The following is an 11,332-nucleotide window of genomic DNA, read 5'->3' on the forward strand; positions in this document are numbered from 1 at the left end:
TGCTGAGAGAGATCAGAAGAATTCCTACAAAGTGGAACCTAGTGGGTGGGAGTACTAGTCTTGAGGATCTGATTATAAAGGACTCAAAAGTCTTGACGATCTGACTTTAAAAGACTCACATTATGTCTTGGGGATCTGATGTAAAAAGACCTAAAAATTTGTTTCTTGAACTAATTCTGATATTCGGCATCAATGGTATTATCCTACATTTTTTCTCATCTATTTCATTTACTTCTTTATACATTGAGGTCAATGCATGCATAAGTAGGGGGAGGGTGTACTTGAGAAATGAATTTGGAAAATTAGTTTTCAAAAAACAAAAATATTTTTGGTTTCTATATCAGTAGCATGACAAAAATGAATTTTAATGATGAGTCTGGGATATATATTCTATATTGCTTAGTGTTGAGTTTGATAGATAGTTAATATTATTGATTTCATTACCACTTAGACTATTTATTATGCTCGGACATAGTTCTTATTGATAGAATTCTTTATCAAGGCACCACCATAGTACTTGGTCAGTTTTGTGTACTTTTGCTAGAAGAGAGATTTAAACCCCTAGTAAACTAGAAGTAGAATTTTTAGACTTAGCCCGTGAGACTTGAGCTTTATACCGATTCTTTGGAGAGTTCTTACGAAAAATCCGAGTCTTAGTAACTTAATATCTTTCAGTTCTTTATGTCGTTGTAATATAGTCTCATTATTCGTTGATTTGGTTAATCACGAAGTGACATCAACTGGGGAGATAGCCATTAGGCCTTGTAGTCTATTCGAAATAGAGTATCATACTGATAAGTCAAGTAGTGAACCCATTCAGCCTTTATCCCACCTAGTAGGACCATCATGTTAAACCCTTTTGAGCCTTACAATAAGCCATTTTCTTTCATAAAACCTTTTACCCATCACCCAACTCTAGACAAGGAGTATAGCCAAAATCTTTATCAGCCATACCCATATGTTTCTGATAATACGAGAGGAACAAAGATGAAGAAATACCACAAAAGGAAGATTACAAGGAAATATCAGAGAGATACAATGAAGTCCATCATTCTGTTCAAAGTGAAAGAAGCTAGTGGAAAACAAGCATATCCAGTACTAATCAAGGATATACCACTGAGCTTTAACTAAAAAAAAAAAAGTTGAACAGAATGGATGGAAAAGCTAAGACAAAGGAAGAATTTTCTTTGCAATACAGAATTTGAAGAAATCTTCCAAAGAAAGAAGCAAAACCCTTAGTGTTTTTCAGAAACAACCTTAGAATCCTTTTTACCTTTCCTTCATAAACCAATACCCAAGCCAAGTTACAACCCATGACTTATCACTACAGTATGGTACGAAGTCTAGAATAGGTGAGAGGATGCTAAAGTGAAGGACCCGACACTTCATATGTGATTGATATTCTTTCCATGAGACTACTTTCATTCAGAAGTCTATTTTTCAAGGTAGTATGTGGGATGTTCGTATGCATTATTCTTTTCCCCACATACATGAGGTAAAATAGTAGACCATCTTCTGAGAGATTCTTTGTTGAGAGTATGACCGGTGAGGATTGAAAGTCGAGATTATCTGTCTAAAGGTAAACTAGGGATTCCGTTTTTTGGATAGGAGAGTATAAGAGATTGACTAAGTACAGACATAAGCCTTGATTGAGAATTTTGTCAATTTTTACTATCTCCCATCATAATCTATGAGTCTTTGCAGCAATGTAGTTCGCAATGGATACCGTCTGTTGGAGTAAGCACTAAGTGGGTAAGGAATTTCTCTCTCTGAAAAATACTATCATTCTTGAACATGCTATTAATTGATTTTGTAGGTATATCACCTGAAAACCCTCACGAGACTATAACTCGTCCTTTTTGGGAAACTTAAAGGTTTAAAGTCTTGTTGCATATGATAAATGCAATCGCGATGCCTGCGAAAGTGAGTTAGGATTTTCTTTTTGTTATTAGGATGTGATTTTGATCACTTATCTATTTTTATCTTATTTGCTAAGAAACTAGCAAAACGCTAGTTGGGAGTTGTGATAAGTGCTCAAAAAGTGCAATTTAACCCTCGATTATGCCTCTTGTTTAGCCATCTTAGTGGACTAATAGTGTTTGTAAGTTATGTTTTAAGATTCTACAGGTGAGAAAGAGAGTTTTGTAGAATATTAGAGAAAAAGGGATAAAATGGAGCAATTCGGAGCATTAAGAATCACATGGGAAGCCCGTGGACAATCATGGAGAAGTCCAAGGAATTGAAGCTATTAAAGATGCGACTTGGACCTATTTTAAAGCCTATTTGGAAGCCCAAGGCCAAAGGACTCATTGCTTGGACCAAAGCCCGCAAAAGATGATAGAAGGATAGAGCAGAAGAGACAAAATAGACTTATGCGTCTGGGACGCATGGATCGAGCGTCCAGACGCATTTATCACGTCTGAGACGCATGAATAGTGCATCCAAATGCATGAATCGACACTGTAGCCAATTCCTTCTCAATTTTGGAGACGAAGTTGGACTCTGAAAGAAGTCTATTTGTATTAGGAAACAAATGACGGTTTGGAATGCTTCTAGAGCTCATTGTAACCCCTATAAATAGAGGACCTAAGTGCTTCATGAAAATGGCCAATTTCACTTATATTCTTGTCTCCAGAATTTGAGGCAAAGAGAGATTAATAATAAAAGATCGGTTTTAACTAGCTGAGTCTTAATAAATTAGTCTTTATAGTCTTATGTTCTTCGACTCTTCTTCTTCTCGTTCTTCGTGTTCTTCCTTCTATATGGAAGGCTAATCTTCTCCTTCAAGGGAGGAGATGAAGCCAGTGCTTAAGGTTTAATGATTCTTCTGGTTCATGATGTTCTTCAATCAGGTTAGTTCTTTATGTTTGTAGTTATTAGTTCTATTGCCCACACCAAGGGATGGAAGTATAGAATAGGGTTTATGTTTTGCAATATTAATATCATGCTAGTGTTCTTTACTTTTCTTCTAGTAGTATACTTCTTTAGAGTTAGGGAAGTATTCTTTGTGTTGCCTTAGAAGGGGTAGCTCAGGGAGTGGCTGCCTAAGGGAAGTATTCTTTGTGTTTGCCTTAAGTGGTGATTCATTGAATGACCGCCCTATTAGGAAGTACTCCTTGATGTTGCTCTTGGTAATACATTGAATGGCTGCCCGAGCTTACATAAAAGGAAAGAAGATATTAATAGCTTAAACATAGGAACAACCTTAAGTAGAGTTAATTGTTAGCGATGTTTCGTCCAAGAGGGCATCGGCACTAGCTCGATTGCCTAATTGTAGTCTACTTGTAAGAACAACCATGAAGCAGAAGATCATAGGTCAAAAGTATTGGTGGATTCTAATCTCTTGAATTCCATCTCTTATAAATTTTCAATAGTTTAGTTAGTTTAGCATTTAAAATCTCTACAATCATAGTTTTTAATCCCTCAAACCCCCTTTCTAGTCCTGTCCTTCACATAACATACACTTAAAAGTGGAACGATACCCTACTCATCCTTTACTTATTGAGGGATAATTAGGTTTTGATACGCTTCTATTTGTTCAATGACCATCATCTATCTACATTATCCATACACCATCTACACACACAAAAAAAAGTGAGTGTCAGCATGTCTCTGGCATTTGCTGCATTTTTGGGCGTAGGATGTTGCCTCTCTTTTCATGTGTGGCCAGAAATATCCTTGGTTTATGAGACGGCGTGCGGTAGTCCTCCCCGCTGAATGACTTCTGCATTCTCCTTCGTGCATTTTTGCTAACACTGCATTGGTTTGGCTCGGGTTTAGACAGAGGAGTAGTGGTCTTGCTAAATTCTTCCTGTACAAGTCTTCATCTAGCATGGTGTATCTTCGAGCTATCTGCTCTAATCGCCTTCTTTCCTTTTGATCACATATCTCTTTCCCTTGAAGGTACTCTTTCATTTCAGCTGTCCAATCCTTGACTATTGTTTCTGTCTGCATTATTGGATGCGATTCTTTCCATGTTCGTGGATTCTTCCTATACTGTACTTCTATAACTCTCCCTTCTGATCCTACCAACATTGCTACCACATATGTCAGTGCGTCTGCATGCCTATTCTCCCCTCTATTCAGATGCACAAACTTGATAGAGTTAAACTTCGTTATGGACTCATGTAGTTCTTGGAGATATTTTACCATCCAGGGACATCTAGCTGCGAATCCCCTATTGAACTGGCACACTACTAAATTGGAGTCCGTATAAACAGTCAAGTCTGCTACTCCCGCCTTTTATGCTAATTCTAATCCTGCCAGAACTGCCTCATATTCTGTTTCATTATTCAATGTATTGAATCCTAGTTTCATGGACATCGAGATTCTTGTATTCTCTGGCGTCACTAGTACTACTCCAAATCCGTTTCCCATGTCAGTCGATGATCCATCTGTAAACACTCTCCAGCCATTAGCCGTATTCCAAGGATCCGAGGTACCCGCGGACTCCACCATGTCAGTTTCTATTTCCATTTCAGTTCCCCATGTTGGGTCCTCCACTGGGAACTTTGCTAGAAACTCCGCTACTGCTTGTACCTTTTCTGCGCTCCTTGGTTGGTAATCTATTTCGTACGGACCTAATAGTACTGCCCACTTGAGCATCCTTCCTGATTTCTCAGCTCTCAGAACCTGCTTCAGAGGTAAATTAGTTACAACAACAATTGAATAAGATTCAAAATAAGGTTTCAACTTCAGATCGAGGTAAACTAGCGCTAGTGCAAACTTCTCTATCATGCTGTATCTCTACTCTGTATCCAACAATGTTTTACTTTGGAAATACACGGGCCTTTCTACTCCTCCCTCAATTCGGACTAACACAGAGCTTATTGCGAACTCGGACACTGCCAGATACTTCGGTGCTTGGTCATGACAAAATTGGGGCTTGCCCCATATACTTCTTTAACTCCTGGAAAGCCTCTTTGCACTCCTCGGTCCACTGAAAATCTACTGTCTTTTTCAGTAACTGATACAAAGGCTTGCACTTATTTGAAGATTTTGAAATGAACCGGTTCAATGTTGTGATCCTTCCGACCAATACCTGTACATCCTTTTTAGTCCGCGGCGAAGGCATATTTTCTAAAGATCTTATCTAATCTAGGTTTGCCTCAATTCCCCTCTGGGTGACTATGTATCCCAAGAGCTTCCCTGATGAAACCCCAAACGTGCATTTCTCCGGATTTAACTTCATTCTATGTTTCTTCAAAATGTTAAATGTTTCTTCTAACCCCTGCAGATGCTCCTCTTCCATCATACTCTTTTCCACCATATCATCTATGTAAATCTCCATTCTCTTTCTTATTTTGTCAACGAACATTTTCTCTCCTAGCCGCTGGAACGTCGCTCCTACGTTCTTCAAACCAAAAGGCATCCGGGTATAACAGTAAGTTCCCCCATTAACTACAAATCCTGTTTTGATTTGATCTGGTTCATATATCTTGACCTGATTGTAGCCCATTGATGCATCCAAGAAAGAAAATATTTTGAATCCGGCGGTCCTATCTACCAGCTCATTTACTCTAGGCATTGGGTAACTGTCTTTTGGACACTCTTTATTAACATTGGTGAAATCCACACACATGTGAACCTTCCCATTTTTCTTTGGTACTACCACAATGTTAAATAACCAAGTGGGGTACATGACTGTTTTTATGATTCCAGCTCTAAGCAACTTTTCTATCTCTTCTTTGATACCATCTACATATTGTGGACGTACACTCCTCTGCTTCTGCTTTACCGGCTTCACGTCTTTATTCATATTCAGTCGATGACAAACATACTCCAGATTTATACCTTGTATGTCCTCTATTGTCCAGGCAAAAACATCTCTATTTCTACCCAAGAATTCAACTAGTGCCCGTTTCCATGATTCTGTCGGTAAGTCCCCACACCAGTAAGATTCACTTCGTCACCATCGCTCAAATTGATCATTTCTACCTCCTCCATAGTTTTAGACTCGTTCCGCGGTTGTAGTGTATCCGCGGACAGTCCTATCTGTAATTGCTATGCTTTCTCTTGGTGCTTAGAACTTGTTGCTCCTCCCTTGCTCTTCACCATGTCTTTCATTGTAGCGAAATAACTTGCTTGCGTTGCGGATTGGTCTCCTTTGATCTCATAAGTCCCTGTTGTAGTACAAAATCTAACCACTTGGTAATAGGTAGATGGGACAGCCTTCATTGCATGTATCCATTTGCGTCCTAAAATCATATTGTATTGTGACGCAGTATTTACCACTACGAATATAGTAATGACGGTGATGGGCCGGGCCTGATACTGGCAAATCTATCTCCCTCATTGGTTCAGTCATGCTTCCATTAAAGCCATATAAATTATTTTTGGCTAACCTCAGTACCAAGGAGTCTATATGCATTTCTTCTAAAGCAGTGCGGAATAATAAATCAACAAAACTACCACAATCAATTAAAATTCTTTTGGTGAGATAGTTACCTACTAATAGTGTTACCACTAGTGCATCGTCATGCGGAAGGCTTATCCTTTTTCTATCCTCCTTTGTGAAAGCGATGTCCTTGTACCCGTGACACTCTGTGGAATTGCCTTGGGTAGAAGACTGACTTCACACATTTGTTGCATCTACATAGTCCTCCTCATCTTATCTCTATGTCCATTCCACGTTGGAATTTCACCACTGAATATGACATTTATGGTCCCCAGAATCCGACGGTCCTCCGGTATTCTTTCCTCTTCTCTATTGCCCGCAATAAACTCTCTTAAGTTCCCCTCATCTATCATTTTTTGGACCAACCATCGCAATGCATAACACTCGTTTGTTCCGTGGTTCCTTATCTGATGGTGATTGCAATATGGTTTGTCCGGTCTTTCTTCTGGATGGTTCCACGGTGGAATGTAATCTTGTCTATCTTTTATGACTCTAAAGATGTCTTCTAGTGGTTTGGTCAACCGCGTATACACCCTCTCTTGGTATGGTTTTCTGCCCCTGTCCTCCTGTCTCTGCCTTTCTTTGGGTCTTTCCATCTTGTAACTCCTATTTTCGTAGACCCCTTTGCCTTTCCTTTCACTTTCCCTTTCCACCGCACTAACTCCTTTTCCCCCTTTTTTGCTGTTCCGTGGTACATAATCTTCACATCTGATGTATTTTTCCAGTTTCGGATACAACTCTGCAAGACTTGATATTTTTTCCTCATTTCTAACGATAGACATGTGCACCTCGCTCCCTTGGCAGACTGCGTTTCTAAACGCTATCACCGCAGTCTTCTTATCCAGATTCTCAACCTTCATAGCCTAAGCATTGAATCTAGAGACAAATTCTCGTAATGTCTCCGCCTCTCCTTGCTTCACATAGAATAGCGCGGATACATCCACTGCCCTTTTCTTTTGGTGGATATAGTGAGTGACGAAGGCCTTCTCCATATCACTGAATCTGTTTATACTTCCCGCCGGTAGTCGGTAAAACCAATCGAAAGCTCTTTTTAAACTCGCCGGGAAAAGCATACACCATAAGCCATCGAACTTATCTTCTTGCCATAATGCCAACTGTTGGTGAAAGTGTTGGACATGATGCACTAGATCCCCTTTTCTATCAAACCGATCAAACCAAGGTGGTGTAAATCGCCTTGGGACCTCTGTTGCTCTTACCGCCGGTGCTAGTGGATTATGACTCAGTTCTGCTATTATCTGGTTCGCCACTCCTCTATTCTCCTGCTGTGTTGGTCGGATGGTCTCTCTCTCCTTTTCTAGCATGTATTGAACTTGTTGCAAAGTAACCCTATCTGTTATTCCGTCGCCTTCCATTTGTGGATCTGGCTCTCCGTCTAACGGCTGCAAATGTTCTCCAAATGAATCTTCTTCATCTGACTCTCCTTCCTTTTCGTTTTCTTCTACTCTCGCCTCCGCCGTTTCTCTTTCTCTTCTAAACTTTCCATTCTCTTCCCTCAGTCCTATCCATCTTTATCTCCATCTCTTTCATTCTCTCCACCGCCGCTAGATCTGCTTCTCTTCCTACCACCTCTGTTTGATTAACCATTTCTCTACTGTTTGCTTCAATGACTTCCATTTCTGTATCTTCTCTTGTTTTTCTTTTCGGTGGTGCCATCTCTTCTCTTAGCACCATGACTTTTAACCGGCGTAGTCGTGGGTTTAGTCCACTCGGACGGCGCCAATGTTATGACCTAATTCTCTAACCTAATTCTTCCTCTCCTCTCTATTAGGTTTTCTCTTCTCTCTTATACTCGGTCCTTCGCTCTCTACACTTAACCCTTGATCTTGCTATCATCCATTTGCTGTGCTATTCCCACGTGTCCTCTACTACGTGGCACATACATATCCACCGCCTAGCCAATTATTCGATATTCTCCGCTCTATGATTTATGCGTACTCCTCCTCTTTGGACTTCGTCCTAATATCCCATTCATTCCTCCGGACCTACGAAGCCCATTAAGTCCTCTGGACCTATGAAGCTCACCCATTAGGTTCTTCTGGACCTATGAAGCTCACCCATTAGGTTCAAACTAGACTGTAACACCAAACATACATCATCAACTCTACCTTCTCGTTGATTTAAAATAACATAACATGTCTACACTAAATCTAAATTTGACCTCACTCACTATCCTAGGAAAATTTGTCAGTATAACTATTTGTAACAATAGCAGTTCTAGAGTACGCCTGCTGCACCAGTACTCATGAATGTGATGACCACTTTTGCACAGTACTTCGTGATGACACACACACTTTTTGCTGTGATGAGTGGCCTCGTTTGACTACACCACTCTCTCTCTCCTGCACACAGTAGATTTTCTCTTGTAACAATAGAGTGAACTAGAGCTTGAATTATTTGTTATAAACAACTTAGTGGCCTAATTACACCATACGCTGATCCATCTATACTGGAACATGAAGATTGGGCAGGCCGGTTTTGATATATAAGATTTACATTCTCCATTATGATCCCACTACAAGGCTTCTTGCTACTGCAATCGAATTTCACAGCTACCTGTGTCGCCGATGTTCCTCGAATGCCGCTGTATGTAACTTGACTTATTTTGACCCCAGAGACCTGCATAAAATTAAATACGGAAATAGAACTATTACGTTGGAATCGTTCAACTAAATAGTGTTGTTTCATCGATAATGTACATATTCAATACCTGTGTAGGGCAACCCTTGTTGTGGGGACAGTAATGTTGGTCAATTAATATGGGATTCTTCACCTGGTTCATCATGAGGTCTTGGAAAAGAACATCTTTCACAAATCCATTACAAGGTTTGGCCCATGTCTTTATCCTCACACCACTTTGAGTACCCGTAAAGGTGGCCGTTTTAACCGTCACATTTTGTACTCCTTGCTCATTGAACCTTTTGCCAAGGCTCCCAATGCTGCAACAAATATAAACCATTAAGAACATTAGTCCCTATGCATTTGAGAAAAAAAGGATAGTTGTTGTTGACGACTGCAAGCATTTTGTTGCGCAAAACACACCTGATGCCATGTCCAGGGCCACATATAATGTTTTCCATCCACAAGTTTTTGGTGCCAGGGCCGATGGATATGCAATCATCTCCAGTCCCAATATCAGCCCTGTTGATTGTAACATCTGTTGATGATTCCACATGGATGCCATCGGTGTTGGGGCTATCGCTTGAGGCCCTGATTGTCACTCCATGCATCTTCACATTGTGGGAATCATAAATGACAATGTGGAACTTCTGACTGTTTATTGAGGTTAATCCCTCAATCTTGACATCTTCACAGTTGCTGAACTTGAGTGACTACAATGACACAGAAGAAGATGTTAACAATTTCCACCATATTAGTAAATCAAAATTCCCTAGTTTATCACATTAATGAATTTCAATCCTACTAATTAGCCAAAAAAAAAAAAAAAAATCCCTAATTTAGTTTTTCACTTGTGCAGCTGTGAAAATTCTGGTCTAGTGTTCAAGAACTTCAAAATACAATACACATGGTAAAAGTACGAAATCTCATAATGAAATGAACTAACTTGATTAGCTTAAGAAATCTCTAATCGCTATCTTGCACTTCCATCCTTTGATTACAGTATCGTTGCCGCATCTGCTCCACCAAAGCCGATTTATTTTCATTGGAATTACTATTGGCTACACACACTTGATACAATTCTTTTATACCAGTCACAGTGATCCAAACATGCATGTTTTAACAATTCAAGGCGATGGTTCGAGAGAAACTGGATTATTGCATTCGAATTATCCTAAGTATCTTTGCATTATCCGACTCCTAATCTCAGTTGAATTTTACTGCAAATTTATGCATGAGGAGCAAAAACTAGTTTCTGCTCTGGTTAATTTCTTACTGGCCATGGACACATTCTATTAAGACTAGAATTGATATAAAACAATTCCTGGAGTGATAGAAAAGAACTTATACGAAACTAATGAATGTATAAGACTTCATCAGCAGCTAGCATAAGGCTCTTCACATATGAAGAGAGACGCAGGCCGAGGCTATAAAAGATTGTAATAAACAAAACAAGAGTAAGATACCGTAATTAATCGATAATAAAAATGAAGTATAACAACAAAAGGTTACATATAATCATATACAAACATAACTACGTAAGACAAGCTAGATAAACCAATCCAACAAAAGCAGAGAAATTATTAGCTAGAAAAGTATGGCATGGAGTGTTTTAATACGTACCCTGGTTCCATCAGGACAATGTTTCCCATCAGCTAACTTACAATCCCACAAAGAAGTCCCTCGACCATCTAGCGTCCCTCCTTGAATAGAAACACCTTTGACCTTTCCGAACCTAATCCAATTTTCACTTTTGCGCATGACATTGTAATCTGATGGTGCTACTAGTGTTGCCCCTTCCATCGATATTGTGATATCAGAATTCCTACAGTCCTTTCCATCGAATATGACATTCTTTACCAGAAATTGCCCATGAGGAACAATGATAGTTGCGGAGCCAACCGAATTACAAGCTGATGTCCATGCTTCGATGAAGGCATTGGTGGAGTCTGTTTTACCATCTGATTTTGCACCTAATTCGACTACATTATATACCGTCGTACTTGCTGTTGATGATGAGAAGAACAAGATAAAAAGAAGAGTTAGAGGCGTAACAATGTTAAGAGTGTTCATGCTTAACAACAAAAAGAGAAACCGTGATTAAACGTGAGCAATCTGAAACAGATATAGGGAAATAGAGTTTAAAGTTCATCAGAATTGCTTTAGAGTTATGAGACTGGTTGCAGAGTTTGGCTTGATATTGAAGTACGTGATATGTTTTAGCTTGTAAAACAAATCCATCATCAATAACCTAACATAGAGTCATAGACGAACGAGTGTTCTACTCCCATAAGAAAA

The 11,332-nt window shown here is 39.4% G+C and overlaps 2 protein-coding genes across 2 annotated transcripts; both read right to left on the reverse strand.

The window, feature by feature from the left end:
* Positions 1-4,242: 4,242 nt before the first annotated feature.
* On the reverse strand, positions 4,243-4,737 carry LOC147508521 (uncharacterized). The gene has a single exon (XM_086597200.1). The coding sequence runs from the start codon at positions 4,735-4,737 to the stop codon at positions 4,243-4,245; it is 495 nt and encodes a 164-aa protein (XP_086453326.1).
* A 4,078-nt stretch (positions 4,738-8,815) lies between these two features.
* LOC147508522 (polygalacturonase-like) lies at positions 8,816-11,107 on the reverse strand. Its single transcript, XM_086597201.1, has 4 exons — positions 10,658-11,107; positions 9,458-9,747; positions 9,126-9,354; positions 8,816-9,034 (listed from the first exon to the last, which is right to left on the reverse strand). The coding sequence occupies exons 1-4, from the start codon at positions 11,105-11,107 to the stop codon at positions 8,816-8,818; spliced, it is 1,188 nt and encodes a 395-aa protein (XP_086453327.1).
* Between the last annotated feature and the right edge of the window lie 225 nt (positions 11,108-11,332).

Source organism: Coptis chinensis, chromosome 3 (assembly GCF_015680905.1).
Source record: "Coptis chinensis isolate HL-2020 chromosome 3, ASM1568090v1, whole genome shotgun sequence".
Lineage (NCBI taxonomy): Eukaryota > Viridiplantae > Streptophyta > Magnoliopsida > Ranunculales > Ranunculaceae > Coptis > Coptis chinensis.

Bases quoted from the DNA above. Each gene is read 5' to 3' on its own strand.
- LOC147508521 (XM_086597200.1), bottom strand. From the start codon at position 4,737: ATGATAGAGAAGTTTGCACTAGCGCTAGTTTACCTCGATCTGAAGTTG.
- LOC147508522 (XM_086597201.1), bottom strand. From the start codon at position 11,107: ATGAACACTCTTAACATTGTTACGCCTCTAACTCTTCTTTTTATCTTG. The intron at 9,748-10,657 runs GTACGTATTAAA...GTGTCATTGTAG, and splicing joins ATTGTCCTGATGGAACCAGG to TCACTCAAGTTCAGCAACTG. The intron at 9,035-9,125 runs GTATTGAATATG...AATTTTATGCAG, and splicing joins ACAAGGGTTGCCCTACACAG to GTCTCTGGGGTCAAAATAAG.